The sequence below is a fragment of the Physeter macrocephalus genome, chromosome 11, assembly GCF_002837175.3.
Source record: "Physeter macrocephalus isolate SW-GA chromosome 11, ASM283717v5, whole genome shotgun sequence".
Taxonomy (NCBI): domain Eukaryota; kingdom Metazoa; phylum Chordata; class Mammalia; order Artiodactyla; family Physeteridae; genus Physeter; species Physeter macrocephalus.
The window spans coordinates 60,750,159-60,766,675 of record NC_041224.1 but is presented as its reverse complement, the minus strand read 5'-3'; the positions used below and the strand labels follow the sequence as shown (position 1 = coordinate 60,766,675).

The 16,517-nt window shown below is 54.1% G+C and overlaps 1 protein-coding gene across 2 annotated transcripts in view; it reads left to right on the top strand.

Annotated features, from left to right (window-relative positions):
• Positions 1–16,517, top strand: part of ITGA11 (integrin subunit alpha 11) — a 129,104-nt gene that overhangs the window by 108,793 nt on the left and 3,794 nt on the right. For both annotated transcript variants that reach the window (XM_024128744.3, XM_024128745.3), the window contains exons 19-28: positions 2,125–2,210; positions 3,614–3,821; positions 6,257–6,355; positions 7,925–8,001; positions 9,757–9,846; positions 10,637–10,727; positions 11,989–12,102; positions 12,305–12,391; positions 13,737–13,847; positions 13,945–14,040. In XM_024128744.3, coding sequence (XP_023984512.1) covers positions 2,125–2,210; positions 3,614–3,821; positions 6,257–6,355; positions 7,925–8,001; positions 9,757–9,846; positions 10,637–10,727; positions 11,989–12,102; positions 12,305–12,391; positions 13,737–13,847; positions 13,945–14,040 — 1,059 coding nt within the window. The remainder of the gene's footprint in view (positions 1–2,124; positions 2,211–3,613; positions 3,822–6,256; positions 6,356–7,924; positions 8,002–9,756; positions 9,847–10,636; positions 10,728–11,988; positions 12,103–12,304; positions 12,392–13,736; positions 13,848–13,944; positions 14,041–16,517) is intronic.

Sequence of the window (16,517 nt, the reverse complement as noted above, 5' to 3'; positions counted from 1 at the left end):
GATGCTGATAATACGGATGCAAGGTGATGATAAGAGTCATAGGTCAAGTCAAAGATGGGAGTAAGCTCAGAGGAAGTGTCATCAAGCAGTCAGATGATAGGTCAGGGGGGACTTTCTGGAGGAGGTGGCTTTCCCCTGGACCTTTAGAATAGACGTGAGATGGGGACGATGGGCTTATTCCAGGAAAGCTGACAGCATAGCCAAGGTGTGGACGTGGGAACAAGCAGGGTGAAGGGAAGTGTAAAGAAAAGATGAGAAATAGAGCTGAAAAAGTCAGTCTGGGCATATTACCAAGGGCTTTGGATAGCAGCTAAATGTCTAAAAATCTTGTTAAAATAGATTTCTAGCCCCCAGCAAATTAGAAACATTCTTCCCGTCTCTCTGCTACAAATTCTTATTTAGCTTCTCCTCAATGCCCAGCACTGTTCTAGTACCATAAAATCTTGCCTCTTGGGGGAATGAGCCTTTCCATGCAGTTGAGTGTAACAGTTGCTTATCACGTTAAATTATCCCTTTTAATCAAGTGGATAGAAATTTTTCTGAAGGTTATCATATAGTTTTCACACTTGAACAGTATGCTGGGCAGGCTGGGGCATATTTCATTGGAGACTTGAAATCACCAAGATGAACATGGGTGCTAGAATACAGTGAAGCCCCCAAGGGCTTCCAAAGTGTCTAGAGCTATGTCCTGGCATTGAATGCCTCGCTTTGCCCTCCTTTATATGGCTCTGCTGTCTTCCTTGCTGGCTGCTTCGAGCTGCAAATCCACCACATGATGGGGAAGCCGAGGGGCAGGCTTGACAGAAACGTGTCTGAAATAAGAGCACGTGGATCTGAGTGAGGGCCAGGGAGCTCCCCTCTGAGAAGTTAGTGAATATCAGGTATGCCTGGCCTCTGTGACACCTGTTTCCCCTCCTCTGGTTCAGGCTGTGCTCCTGGTGGGAACAGTTTCACTCCTCAGCTCCACACTTGAACACCCACCTACCTGCTGAGCCCTTCTCCCTGGATGGGCCACAGGCACTTCAAACTCAGTGTGCCCCAAACTGATCCCCTCCACTTAACCCCTCCATTTATAAATGAATGGTGCGGCCACCCTTCCAGACACTCAAGAGGAAACTTGGCCAACATCCAGGACCCTTTCCTCCCTTAGTCCTGATGAACTCCAGGCCCTGCTGCTCTCACCTCTGGGGTTCCTAACCTGTTTACACACACACACACACACACACACACAGACACACACACACACACACACACAACCACACCGACACCGTCATCATCTCTTGCATGAACATTGCAACAGCCTCCTTAGCAGTCTCTCTGCCTCTACTCTTGACCCTTCCAGTCCATCCACCCACAGCAGCCAGAAGGAGCCTTCAATATGTGGGTCTGGGAGGACACGACCCCAAGACCCTGTCAAGACATGACCCCGCCCATCTCTGCATCTTCTGTACCCCTTACTACAGCAACACTAAATAGCCATCATTCCCCAAGCTTACCATGCTGCTTCATGCCTCAGGCCCTTTGCACAGACTCATCCTTCCTCCCAGACTTCCCTCTCCCTCTGGTCCATCCAGCTAACTCAGTCATCCTTTGGAACTCTGACCTACTGTCATTTCTCTGAAGCCTTCTCATCTATGGGCCAAAATAACTGTTTCCTCCCCTCTGCCTCTTCTATTCCTCATACAGATTGTTTTTGTGCACATTTCACACTATAATTATTTGTTCACACACTCATCTTCCCCATGAGCTGAGAGCAGAAGCTGTCTTCCTCATCCTATATACCCAGTACCAGAGAGCTTGCTCCCCGCAGTAAATGATCAATCAGTGTTGACTGGCACTGGGTAAGTGGGTGTTCTGTGCTATAGCAGCTCAGCTAGGGACTGAAAGGGACCTGGGAGGAGTTGAGTTTTGAGCCATGTTCTAAAGAAGGGACTGTCTATGCCAAAGCATGAGAAAAAGCAGCATGGTGCTGTGAAAAAGGCAGAAAAAACAAAGCCTGTGTCTAGTGCCGCAGAAAGAAGAGCTGGTGTGCTGTAGAGATAAGGGATGGCCCACAGCAAAGATGGGGGCTGGAAGCTCTGGGTGCCCTATCCAGCCACCCATACCTGCCTCTCCCTGGCCCAGGTACCCTTCTGGAATGGCTGCAATGAGGATGAGCACTGTGTCCCTGACCTCCTGCTGGACGCCCGCAGTGACCTGCCCACAGCCATGTGAGTAGGCTCCTCCCCACCCCCACACTGACTCCTTTCCCTTCCCTGCTGGTGGATCTAGGCTCCCAGGGCCCTGGATGACAATCCTGCACATGCTTCTCCTAGGCAGCGAGGACCAAACACTGAACTTGGAGCATGGTTCTAGCTCAGGCTCTGCCTCTAACTCCTGTGTGACCTCAGGCAAATACCTTGCCCTCTCTGGGCCTCAATGACCTCCTCTGTAAAATGAATACTGTTAGTCTAATCCAACCTCCTCAAATTTTGTTTAGAAAAGGAATCCTTTCTTTGGAGCCTGCACTATAAAACAGATCAAAGATGGAGACTGAGGACCTAGAGTTCTTGGTGTTCATTGTCTAACCCCCAGACTAGATGACTTCTAAGGTCCATGGACTGACCACTTGGGCTCAGTACTAAGGAGATTAGCAGAGGATGAGCAGGGTTCTCACAATCCCCTGGAAGAAATAAACTGGCAGGGCTTCCCTGGTGGCGCAGTGGTTAAGAATCCGCCTGCCAATGCAGGGGACACGGGTTCAAGCCCTGGTCTGGAAAGATCCCACATGCCACAGAGCAGCTAAGCCTGTGCGCCACAACTACTGAGCCTGCACTCTAGAGCCCACGTGCCACAACTACTGAAGCCCACGTGCCTAGGGCCCATGCTCCACAACAAGAGAAGCCACCGCAATGAGAAGCCCGCGCACTGCAACAAAGAGTAGTTCCCGCTCACTGCAAGTAGAGAAAGCCCACGTGCAGCAGCAAAGACCCAACGTGGCCAAAAATAAATTAAAATAAATTTATTTTTTAAAAAAAGAAACTGGCAGACAAGGAAAAATACTGATCCTATTTCAAATTTATGTAATATATTTTAAAATAATTTATGCTCAGCTTTTATTCAACTATGAAACGATTAGATAGAAGATACATATACAATAAATGGAAATAATACAACACTACTATATATAAAAATAGATAAAAAAACAAGGATCTACTGTACAGCACAGGGAACTGTATTCAGTATCTTATAATAACCTATAAGGGAAAAGAATCTGAGAGAATATATGTGTGTGTGTGTGTGTGTGTATACATACATATATATATCTGAATCACTTTGCTGTACACCTGAAACTAACACATTGTAAATCAACTATACTTAAATAAAAATATAAATAATAAAAATAAATAAAAAATAGAAATAGTACATCCAAACCTTGTAGAAGGATGAAGAAGCAAAGATTCTAACCATCTAGGCTAATAATCAGGCTTGTCTCCATATTGAGCTCTGAGCTTCCTGGCAGCCAAAGCCAAAAGGAAAACATGCTGATTGGAGAGGTGATACATGCACAGTGAGGTCTACCCCTGCATTCCCCATCCCATATGCCTGATTCCTGCTGGTCTCTTTCCCACAGGGAGTACTGCCAGAGGGTGCTGAGGAAGCCTGCCCAGGACTGCTCTGCGTACACACTGTCCTTTGACACCACGGTTTTCATCATAGAGAGCACACGGCGGCGGGTGGCGGTGGAGGCCCTGCTGGAGAACAAGGGCGAGAACGCCTACAGCACAGTCCTAAATATTTCACAGTCAGCAAACCTGCAGTTTGCCAGCTTGATCCAGAAGGTGAGGCCTCGGCGGCCTGCCTGGCTTGCCTGAGGGGAAGGGCTGAGGCAGGAAAGGAGGGGTCCAGGTAGGGGGCCCGGCTGCACGTTAGAATCACCTGGGAGCTTAAAGATACCTGTGTTCAGACTTCTCCAGGACTTTCTAATTGATGTGGTCTGGGTGGGGCCTGGGTCAGTCCGCTTCTAAAGCTGCCCAGGTGATGTCAGTGTGCAGCCCAGGCTGAGAAACATGGGGAGAGGGTGGTCTGAGCCTTTCAGACCATGGAGAGGAATATCCTTCAGCCTGTGCCCTTGGCCCTTGTTAGGGGCGCACACACACATACACACGCCCGCACGTGTGCACGCTAGTATGTACACACCCTCTGCCTACTGTTCATCCTCCAGGCTTTTTCACAACAGTCCTTCTAACAAGAATCAGAACCGATTTCTCCCCACTTTAAAACCTCCCATCATTCCCAGTTGCTTTCACAATAGATCCCGAACTCCTGTGGTTGCACTCAAGGCCCTTCCTGCTTCCCCAGCCACACCTGCCACTTCTGCCCTCACCCCAACACCGGTAGTCCCACTGACCCCTGCTGTTTCCCAGCGCACCTGCCCTTTCACACCGAGGCCCTACCGACCACAGACCCCTGCCTGAGACCCCCTCCCTCATTTCCTGAGAAGCTCCTGCTTCCTCGTGGTAACCCCTTACAACGCCTGCTTACATTTCACCCTCACAACAACTCCAGGAGGTGGTGGCAGTCATCGTATCCCCCTTTACAGAGGAGGAAACTGAGGCACAGAGGGGGGTTAAGTGGCCTGAACAGGACCACACAGCCAGCAAGAGGCAGAGCAGGATTCCCACCCAGCAGCTGGCTCCTGAGCCCACGTTTCACGAGAGAGCATGGTCCCCATGCCACGCTCTCTGGGGTGGCTTCCTGAAGCCCCAAAAGGCCACACAGGGCCCCCCGGCCCTCACAGTTCCCTGGCACAGCCCTATGCGTGCTCTGTGGAAATCATCAGTGTTCGAGCACTGGCCCGTTATAACCCTGAACTCCCAGAGGGCGAGTGCCCTATCTCAGCCACATCTGTCCCCAGGGCTAGGCCAGGGCTGGGCACAGAGAAGTCCCTCAAGACATCTCTGTTGAATAAACCTAGGACATCGTTGTCATGTGTGTGTACTGGGGGGTCCCAGGTCCCCTCAAACACCGTCTCTGTCCTCACAGATCTCCGTGTCCACCTGGAGCCTGGGGTACAGCATAGGAGAGCCAGCAGGGCCCTTCTGTCCTCACCTCCACCACCCCTTCCTCACTGGACTGGGGAGAGGCAGGACGGGCCCCTCCTCAGCCACACACACACACACACACAGACACAGACACACACACACACAGACACACACACAGACACACACACACACACGAGCTGTTCCTATAGCCAGAAGGGGAAGCTGAGTGGAGTGAGGCGCCCGAGAAAAGAGGGGGGCTGCCTGCCGTGTCCTCCCTTTCCCCTCGGTGGGCCCCCAGTGTCCTCAGACAGACTTCAAGTTCAGTGCAAAGGACCTGAAGGAGGGGCTGTCAGTGCAAAGTCAGTCCCTCTGTCAGGCCTAAGTCCTGTTCCACGGCCCAGAGTGAAGACGACCAGCACACTTGATGGTCTTTCAAAGGCCTCTCCTCCCAGAGGTTTTGTGTCTGTTTGGCTTTAGGGTATTTAGGGGAAACTGAGCCCCAAACCTGCATCCATCTCTTCCTGCTTCCCTGGTCCTGACTTTCCCAGACCAATCTCGTGCCTGTTCATAACCCTAGGGGGAAGGAATCATGGAATTTTGTTTCTGTGACGCAGAAGGGCTTTGGAAACATGTTCTGTGAAAGGCCGTGTCCGTACACACACAGGCGCGTGAGCACACACATGTGGCAGGTGGTGTGTGTAGGGCTAGCCTGCAGCCTGGCTCCTTCACCTCCCCACCATCCAGTCCATCCGCAGCCGGGAGATGCTCACAGCTGGAGCTCAGCACACCCTCCTTCCTCTCCCCGACCCCTACCGTCCAACAAAGGGACCTCGAGCGGAGGAAGCCACTTGCTGGTGGTCTGCGCTAGTTACCTCCCGTCTCTGGGGCTCAGTGACCCCACCTGTAAGCTGGATGATAAGTCCCGCCTCGGGGCTTGATCCAGAGAAAATGACAAAGCATATACTTGAGCGCCTGCCCACTCTCTCCACGACCGACCGGACCGGCACCGCTGAGCCAGTCCCCCGCCCCCGCACCGGGCTCCCACCATGCTTTGCGCTCTCCGCACCCAGAGCCAAGCCACACCTGAGCCTCCAGGGCCCCTGTGGTCCCAGGATCTGCGGCCTGTGCTGCAGCTTAAGCCTGGGCAGTTGGGGGGCTGGGGGCAAGTGTGGCCCCCCTACCTGGGTCTCGGCCCCACCTAACTGGTGCCCGTGATGCCCCCATCGCCCCAGGACGACTCCGACGGCAGCATCGAGTGTGTGAATGAGGAGAAGAGGCTCCACAAGAAAGTCTGCAACGTCAGCTACCCCTTCTTCCGGGCCAAGGCCAAGGTTGGGGCTGGGGTGGTGTGGGGAGGGACCGGGGCGGGTCGGGGAGGCACAGGGGAGGCAAGAGAAGTGGAAGGGAACAGAGCGGAGGACTGGGGAGGGATGGAGAGGCCTGAGGGCGCCTTTTAAGTAGGTTGGTTTTTTCTCCCATGAAATGACCTTCAAGTGACATAATTAGCCAGCCATCCCCAGGGCTGACAGCGCACCCCAGGAGAGCACCAGGACCCTCAGGGGGAATGCTACCACTCCCACCCACCGCTCTCCCACCTCCTCTTGGCCATTTACCCCACTGTCCTATATCCTAACCCGTTTTTGAAATGTCCAGCCTCTGTCATGGTGCTGTGCCTGGGGAGAGATGGGAAGAAAAAGGAACGTTTCTTGAGCACCTATGTGCTTAAAAGTACATGTGAAAAGAGTGTAGGGATGGGAGAGGTAGACTCCAGACTGTGGGGACGTTTGCCCATCACCCCCGGGCAGTAGGCAGCCCCTGAAGTTTCCAGAGCAAGAGGAGACCTGACTGAGGCCGAGCTGTAGAGTGGGAACCAGACAGAGGGGAGCTTGAGGCAGGGGCCCCCTAGAGAGCAGCAGTGTGTTCCCAGGAGCAAGGTCTGCAAGGCTGGGGGAAGGGGAGGAGAAGGGGGAGGGGGATTAGGGCTCCTGACAAAAGAACCCCCCCAGTGCGCCAAAAGTCAAGATTGTGGTTTTTGAGGTGAGGCGCTGACGCACCCAGGAGCTCTTGGGTGAAGACCCAGGGGGAGCAGCACACAGCCCAAGCTTCCCCACCCGGTCCTGCGGCCGCTCAGGGAATAGCCATCCCCCCCACCCCCCGCACCCCACCCCTGCCACCAGGTCCCCTTGGGAAACCCTGTGAGAGTCAGACCTGGGAAGAGCACGAGAGGTCTGTGCAAAGCCCCAGTAGCGCCACCAGGTGGGGCAGAAGGTAGCAAAGAGGGTCAGATGTCAAAGGGCACAGTCGGGGGACCCAGGCCCTACTCCTGGGTGAAGGCCAAGGGAAGCACCAGGACCTGGGCCGTCAGAGTGGTGGGAGGGCCGCTGGACAAGGAGACAGGTGTGTGACTAGCCTCTGGGTAGCCCGGGACAGCCTTCACCCTTCTCCAGGCCTCACACCTGTTCACACACAAGAACGGGGGGTGCATGAGGGGGTCTTGTCACTAGATTCTGGCCCCCACTTCCTGCGATGCATGTTGATGGCCATCTCCCCTTCCCACCATCAAGTGTCCCCCAGAAATTCCTGCAGAAAGAGTCTGAAGTTGGATTTGCTGCCTTCTGGTTGCCTGTAGTTAAAAACAAAAAGGGAGGGGGCGGAGGGCTGGCCTCGCAGCCAAGAAGGCGCAGCAGGGGAGCTGTTGACCTCGGCTGCGTTCCCCGACACGGCCCCCTGAGCTCAGCTCACATTACTCCAGCACCTGGTCCTTCCTCCCCCAGCCCATTCCCTGCCAGCAGGGCCCACCAAAAGGGCAGGTGGTGGGAGGGGCGGGCCAGGGCTGGTGTGGGCAGTGCTCAGACAGGCAGTTCCCAGCCAGCCCGGCTCCAGCAACTTCTTCCTTGTAGGTGGCTTTCCGTCTCGATTTCGAGTTCAGCAAATCCGTCTTCCTGCACCACATGGAGATCCAGCTCACAGCGGGCAGGTCAGGGCTTGCCCGCTCCTTCTCCCTCCCTGCTCGCTACTTCTGGGCCCTGTTCTGCTGCTGGGAACTGCCCCTCCCCACACCAAATCCCCCTCCAAGCCTTGTCCATCGCTGCCCTGCCTGGGAGGGCCCTGGGTCAGTCCCCAAGTGCAGGCTAACCTGCTGCCCGCTCTGCTGCTGCCATTCTTCGTTCTTGGGCAGCTTGGATATAAATAATAATACCCTCAGCTTTCTACAGCATTTTATATAGCAATTATTTAAAAGCCCTACAGTTATAAAGTACTGTGCATGTAATATCTCAGTTAGTCCTCACAGCAGCACCTTAAGACAGGCAAAGCAGGGCTTATTCCCCACCCCACCCCAGCTCCCAAGAAAAGGAAAGCTCAGAGAGGTTGAGTGAATTTCCCAACAACACACAGCATGTAAATAGTACAGCTGGGAGCTAACTAGTTTTCCTACTCCTTATCCAGTGCTCTTTATGTCCTGGTCACTTCTCTCCCCTTGGAAACTTCCAATTTGAAAGGACCTTTCCTTACTCTATGTGGGTCTGTCTGTCTGTCTGTCTGTCTGTCAGTCAGTCAGTCAGTCTCCCAGGCCTCCCTGAGGCAGCTTGCTGTAGGTTGACACCGTGAATCGCCCATGTCAGTAATAAAACACACGGAGGCGAGGAGGAATTCTGGCTGCTCTGGAGCCTTATAAACCTTCCTGAGAACTTCTCCACGCTGAGAAATAAACACTGCAGGCAAACCGAGCACCAACATTCCAACACACACACATGCACAAACCAGTCAGCAGTCACAGTAGTGCTGGGGATCAACACGGCAGCGTGTGCGTGTATCCAGGTACAGTTAGCCAAACCGTGCACTCTGGTGGAATTCTCACTTGACATGAGGCGAAGTTTGTAAGATGTGTTGATATCTTAAGGCCTCCCCCTTAGAAAGCAGTCTGTTCTCACAGGGCAATGAACGCCCTTGCCTGCAGTGTCCTTGGCAGTGTGGGTGTTGGTGGGTGTTGGTGAGTTAGGCATATATAGGCAGGGCACACTGGGCATCTGCGTGTGTCAGGTCTCCCTTTTCTAACTAAGCACCTATCTGGGGTAAGGTTTCCAAAGGAAATCAAACAGTGTATGTAATGAGCAGAAATCATACCTTTTTTATGTCTAAATGATCTGCTCCGGTAGTTCACGGGGCTCAGAAGTGAAGGGAAGCATATTCAACAAAACTTCCTCTAATGCCTCTGAATTTCACTCTCCGGCCTTTTCAAGGCAGCATAGCCCCCATGGGAGCTGGCGCACCCCTAGTCAGCTCAGAGGGGGTCGGCTCAAGGGTCAGTAAACGCTCTGCTGTGAATTCCTCATGCTCTTCCCCTCTCTTGGGCAGACCCTTGCCCTGGAGGCATCATCTCCCGGGCCGGGGCGAGGGGTAGGTAGCGCAGGATTTGTCCGTCTGACAGATGAGGAGGGCACACAGGCCACTGTGACCAAGCTGGAGCCGTCCTCCCAGCCTCCAGCCCAGACGTGCTGCACCCAGAAAGAGGGCAGGGAAAGCTGAGGTCTCCAGGTCCCCTGCCTCCCCGGCCCTTCCCCTCCCGGGAGACACCTCTGATGACCCCCCTGGCTGGCTGCTCTGGTGCAGCAGACCTAGACGCACGGGGATGCACCTTCTCAGCCTGACCTGGATCCTTCCAGCTGCCCTGAGCTGGGTGGAGGGAGGGCTGCCCCTTCCTGACCACAGGCGCTGCCGGCTCTCCTTGCAGTGACAGTGACGAGGAAGAGAGCACCAAGGAAGACAACACGGCCCTCCTGCGCTTGCACCTCAAGTATGAGGCTGACGTGCTCTTCACCAGGTGGGCCGCGGCCCCAGGGCCCTCATGCTGAGGGACTATGGGATGTACCCGGGTATGCCCCTGAGAGTGCAACCCCCTCGTCCATGGAGGGGAGGTGGTGTCAACATGGGGGAGGAAGAGATACAGACCAGGTTCCCAGGGAGCTCCCCGCAGTGGGGGAGGGGGAGGGCTGGAGCAGCAGGCAGTATCCACCCCAGGTGCAGGCTATAAGCGGAGGAATGGTCTGCAGAGAATTTTAAAATAGTAAAACCTGCTAAAAAGTCCACCTGCATTTCATTACCACTTTGCACTAGCAATTCTAAATAGCATCAGTGAGAAAATGCTCCTCCCTGCAGGGCAGACTGCTCCCACAACCCACCCACCTCAGTCTGCCAGTGTGCCCCCTGAGAGCTCCCAGGAGGGCAGAGAAGTCAGAAGGTAACAACAGACAGACAGAAAGTTCAGGCCCTCCCACGGCCTCCACTAGAGGCTGGAACGGTGCACAGTGGGCAAGTTCATGATCAAAAGAGGCCATGCCCCTGGGCAGGAGGCGAGGGCAGGGGTGGCAAATAACTTGCTCTTCTGGTTCATGGCCATCCCACACACGAGGCAGACATTGCTAATTGATCTCAGAGTTTATTCCTGCTGAGCCTCAGAATCCTTCCCAACACAGCACTCCCAATGGACAAGAGGAAACGTATTTGCTGTGGTCTAGGGGGAGGCGGGCGCATGCCCACACCCTCTTTCGTTCGTTTATCCATCTAGCCTACACTGACTGAGCTCATAGCGGCCCTGTCCTCTGTCCCTGCAGGAGCAGCAGCCTGAGCCACTACGAGGTCAAGCCCAACAGCTCGCTGGAGAGATACCATGGCATTGGGCCTCCCTTCAACTGCGTTTTCAAGGTTAGTCTGGAAGGGAGTCACGCAGACAGTGAAAGACAGGAGCTGAGGATCCCCCATCTGGGAGGGGAGGAATCTGGAATCATTGCTAGCGCCTGGGGTTCAGCCTCAACCCTGCCACCCATTCACTGTGTGACTTTAGGCAAGTCCCTTCCCCTCTCTGGGGCTCTCAGTCCTCATCTGGAAAATTATGGGGCTGAACTGGGAGGATGTGTCAGTGAAGATTAGGTGTAGCTGCTTGTAATTTTTTAAGTATGAAAAAAAACAGTGGTCTAAATGCCCGGGGGTTTATTCTCTCCCATAAAAGAAGTCCAGAGTTGTCAGCTTTACAGAGTCATCCGGGATTGGGTCTCCTTGTGTCTGTTCCACCATCCTCAACATGCAATCATCAGTCTATCAAGTTCACCTCATAGTCCAAGGTGGCTGCAGCTCCAGCCATCACGTTCTCATTCCAGGAAGAAGGAAGGGGAGAAGAGCAGACCAGACCCCTGCCTACTAAGAAACCTCCTCGGCAGTTCCTTGCACTTCCAGTTACTTCTCATTGTCCAAAACGGTGTGATTCAGCTGTAAGGGAGGCTAGGAAATATGTCTTTTTGTCTTGCTTTCTGTCACCAAGGAAGGAGGGAGAAGGAGAATTAGGAAGCAGTTTAGAGTCTCTGCCACAGTGTGCCCCAAGATCTCCCCAGCCCTGAACTGCTGAATGAGAATTGGGAGCAGGTAGACAGCTGGAAACATGCAGATGCCTCAGTGGCTTATCCAAGAGAGATTTAGTAACCTGCCCAAGGCCACACAGCTCATCTGTGGCAGCAGCCCCAGGTTATGTGCTCAGGCTTTCTGATTCCAAAGCCCTGTTTGTGATCACTGTGGCTCTGACACCAAATGTGTCACGGCTAGAATGTGGACCAACACACACTCACTATTTACATCCTGCATCAGTTACTGATTATTTCTCACAATAAAGGAATTGCTGTCACCATCGCCACCCCAACCTCAACCTCTGTCCAGGGAGGCCACCAACACCACAGCCAAGAGAGGGTGAAAAGGGAAGTGACCCATCCTCAGCCTCCAGGAGCCCATCCCTTTCAGCTTTCATGCAGTTTCATCCTGTAGCCCCCCGCCGAGATCTGGAAGAGCTTTGGAGCATCTACAGTGAAAAAGCCAGGGGGCTTGAAGGGGCCTGGCTGGGGGGATCGCCCCGTGAGCCTCGTCCTCCACCCCTCAACTGCTGCTGGGTGTACTGACACCTCCCCCACTCTGGCCACAGATCCAAAACTTGGGCTTGTTCCCCATCCACGGGGTGATGATGAAGTTCACTGTTCCCATCGCAACCAGGGGTGGCAACCGGCTGCTGCTGCTGAAGGGCTTCCTCGCTGACCAGGTACCCGTGCCCCGGGGGGCCAGCACAGGGGAGGGGACAAACGTATCCCTAGGTGTGCCCCCAAGTCCCCAGACCTCAGCTCCTTCTCCCAAGCCCAGGGCCAGCTGGGCCTTCTCTGGGCAAAGGAGGAGAGAGGACCGTGTCCGGGACGCCGAGTCTGCCAGCGCTGGTGGTGAGGCTGGTTGCGTGTGTCCTCGTGCAGGCGAACACGTCCTGTAACATCTGGGGGAACAGCACTGAGTACCGGCACGCCCCGATGGAGGAGGACTTGAGTCGTGCCCCACAGCTGGTGAGTGTCCCCCACACCAAGAGCCCCGGGGGACGAGGAGAGGGGGCTGCCTGAGCTCCTTGTCCAGTAGTTTGTCCAGAAGAGCTTGTTGAGCACCTCTATGTCCCAACCTCAAACCGAAAAGACACAGAATAAGGAAAAGATACTTCTTGCCCTTAGTGAGCTCACTATCTCACAGGAGACATGGGATTGAGTGTAAAGAAGCCAGGTAGCAAGGCTGGGATACGTGTCAAGTGAGGGGCAGTGGAGCAGACAGCCTCGAGTAGAGAAGCAGGGGTCGTGGACTTGCCCCTGTGCCTAAAAGGGCCGGTAGGATACGGACAAGCAGAGAGAGAAGGAAGGAGCAAGACCACACGGGGCTTGTATTGGAGACACTGACCACGTCAGCTGGGGCCTCCCTGCCCCCAGAGATGGAAGGCAGCTCAGCTCCCACTCCTGAGGCTCTCCCCAAGACATCTGCTAGTGTCCAGGTTTCTGTTCCCAGGGCTGCCTCTGTCCCCACATACCAATTTCTGAGCATGCCTTCACTATTCCTTACCCAAATAAAAATCTTAGCTATTTTCATTTTCTTCATTTTCAAGTGCCTCACACAAAGCATCTTTGGAGCGTAGTGCACTTTACTGAAGACTTGAACTTGGGTGGGGTGAGGTGGCTGCGAGGGAGCAACACAAATAAGTTTAACCTAATAAATCCTAATTATTTGATGATTTGTTTGGGTTTTCTATTAGGACGGTATCATCTGCAAGAAATGATAGTTTTAGTTTTACCACTCAGTCCTTTTAAATTGTTTTTCTTGTCTTGTTGCTCTGGCTATAAGGGCAATGGTAAACAGAAATGATGACCGTCTTATCTTGATCCTGCTTTTAAAGGGATTATTTTTAATTTTTCATTATTAAATGTGATACTTGCCACAGGCTTTTTAAAATAAGCGCCCTTGTTCAGATTCAGGACGTTCCCTGGGAGTTTTTATCATAAACAGAAGTTGGATTTCATAAAAGGCTTTTTTCTGCATCTGTTGCAGTAATACTATCATTTTCCCTTTAATGCGTTTGTATGGTGGTGACATTTATAGGCGCCCTAACGTTGACCCAAAGTTCTGTTCCCGAAATACACCCAGTTATGCACAACTTCAAGTGGAGCATCGGATATACCGTCCTTACCTTGTCCTCCAGCCAGCCCCTGGCAGCCCCAGCCCATGTGTCCCCCACCCCCATCCCCTTCCTTCTTCCTTGTCCTCTGCCCCTCCTACCTCAGGAACAAAACCCCACTTGGTCAAGCTGGGCAGCTGAGCCATCTCTCTGGTGGCCAAGGCCCTGCTCACCCTGAGACCCACCTTCTCTTTCAGAATCACAGCAACGCTGATGTAGTTTCCATCAACTGCAACGTGAGGCTGGCCCCCAACCAGGAAATCAGTTTCCATCTGCTGGGGAACCTGTGGTTGAGGTCCCTAAAAGCAGTAAGTAGAACCCCAGGGGCCAGGCTGGAGGAGGCAGGTGCTGGGGAGTCTCCCCCGGGGGAGGGGCCAGAACCTGACAAGGCCTCTGATTACACAGCTCAAGTACAAGTCGATGAGAATCACGGTCCACGCAGCCTTGCAGAGGCAGTTCCACAGCCCTTTCATCTTCCGCGAGGAGGATCCCAGCCGCCAGGTGAGCACTGGGAACCCTGCAGACCTGGGCCCGGGCCAGGCCAGCCTGGGGAAGGGTTGCCCCTTCCCTGAGAGTTTTCCTACTCCCCCTGCAGGAGAGAGATGGACAGGCCTGCCAGCAGTTAGTGCAGCATCAGAGGCGAGGGAAAATCGAGACAAACAGGCTGTTAGGGGCACAAATTGGGAGAACGGGGCCAGAAATAGGCACCAGGTGCTGCACCTCAACAGCCCCCGGAGGCGAGGAAGGAGGGACACCTGCGTGTTTTACACTAGAGGAAGCGGAAGCGCAGCCCAGGCCTGCCTGCCTGCCCACCTGCCTCAGGGCGGCGAGGCTGGGTCTTGGCAGGCTGGCAGCCTAGAACGGCCAGCCAACCCTCCCCTCCCCATCCATCCGCGCCTCAAATCTAATGAATGAAGTCTGCGGCAAACTGAAATTGTGAAGACCGAGGGATTCGAGCTGTCTCTGAATTGGAACTCTTTTTGAATTGAGTAAAACCAGACTGTGTCAGATCAGACTGGCTTGAATCAGGGTCCAGGAAAGGGGTGAGGCTCCATGTGAAAATGAGAAATTGGGTCTTGAAAAAAAGGCGGGTCCTCTGGAAGGAGCCAGGCGTCTCGGGCGTGGGACGCTGCTGCCCTCCACTGGCCACATCCCCAACCCTGGCCCGGGCTCCGGGTGAGCGTCCTGTACCAGATGCCCAGTCACCCACCAGCCCCACCCCAGGAGACACTGGAGAGCAAAATGGGCCTGGTCAGGAAGCCAGACCTCCATAAAACACAAACGTCCATCCCAAACAGCGTGTGGGTGTGCCAGGCAGAGGGGGAGCAGGCACAAAAGCCCGAAGCAGCATTCAGCAGACCCACCGGAGGAGCTGTTTTATTTGTTCGTTCTTCAGCATTTGTCAGGTGTTCGTCCTGTGACTCAGGCTCACCCACCAGATGAATTAGGCAGACAGGGGGGTGAGGGCAACGAAATGTGGGTGCAGTCTGGGGGAGAGCACAGGTGCTGGCATGGGGGTTGGTCAGAGCAAGCCACGTCCAGGGAAGGCTTTCTGGAGGAGACGGTCCACTTGACCTGAATCTCGAGAGACGTGGGAGTTTTCCAGGCAATCAAGCGAGAAGAGGCATATGGTGCAGACGCCCCTCGCACACACACAGACCACCCCTTTCTCCACACTAGTCCATTTGTCACTGACTAGTTGAAGCGATTTCTCCTTCCACTCCCACTTCCCCCAGAAACCCCTCTTATACTCTCTGGATGCCTCACTTCTCTTAGAAACCAGCAACCCAAAATTTAAGCCCCTGTTGCCTTGGCTCTGTGCGAGGTGCTGGTGTGGGAAGGCAGAGCCAGGTCCCAGCCTTCAGGGATGGAAAGAGCATAGAAGGGACCTGCTGTTGGTGGAGCCCTACCTACGTGCCAGGCACCGTAACAGACACTTCCCGTGTTACCCTGCTTACTCCTCACAGCACTGTGAGGGGCGTCCCCACGTCCATTTTTCAGATATGGAAATGGAGGCTCTGTGAGGTAAGGCGGAAGGGGAGCAGGCTTGCCTCAAGGTGAATAGAGAGTCACTGGCCAAGCCGGGCTCCGCCATGCTGTCGTGGGTGCGTTCATTCAGGCTTTCAGCGCGTTGACTGAGCCCCTGCTCCGTCCCAGGCGCTGTTCCAGGCACTGAGGGTAGAGCAGTGAGCAAAATAGATAAAGCCCCTGCTCTCCCTGGAGCTGACACTCTAGACGGGTGGGGGGAAGAGTCAACGAACATAAATACATACAATGTCAGTGGTGATAAGGTCTGCCCAGAAAAACGCAGGTGCGTAAGGGTGGAGATGAGGGATGCTATTTTATACAGGGAGACTGGGGAAAGCCTATAAGGGGACAGCAGACAGAGACTAGAAGAAATACAGTGGTGTCATGCAGCGAGGGGGGTTGGGGGAGCCCCAGCAGCAGGCGTGTGCTGGGCGCGTTGGCAGCCGGGCGGGGGCTGAGGGATGGAGTAGAGAGAGCAAGGGGCAGAGCAGGAGAGGAGGCCGGCGAGATAAGCAAGGCCGGAGGGTGCAGGGCCTTGCAGGCCAGGACAGGGACTCTGTTTTTCACTCTGAGGCAGATGGGAAAACCTGGAGGACGGAGCAGAGCAGAGAATAATTCCCCTGCCTCTGGCTACTATTCCAAGAGCAGACTGTAGGGGGCGAGACACAAGCAGAAGGGGCAGCTAGGTGGCTGCTACGGTCTCCAGGTGGGAGATGAGGGTGCTCAGTCCAGAGAGGTAGCCTTGGTGGTGGCAGGAGTGGCCACATTCTGGGCGTTTCAAAGGTAGAGCAGATAGACTTTGCCAGAGTCCACGTGGGTGTGAAAGTGAGAGTCAGTGACCAATACAAGAAGCAAGAGCAAGGAAGGACAAGGCTGCCATCTGCTTTTTTTTTTTTTTTTTTTTTTTTTGCGGTACGCGGGCCTCTCTCTGCTGTGGCCTCTCCCGGCGC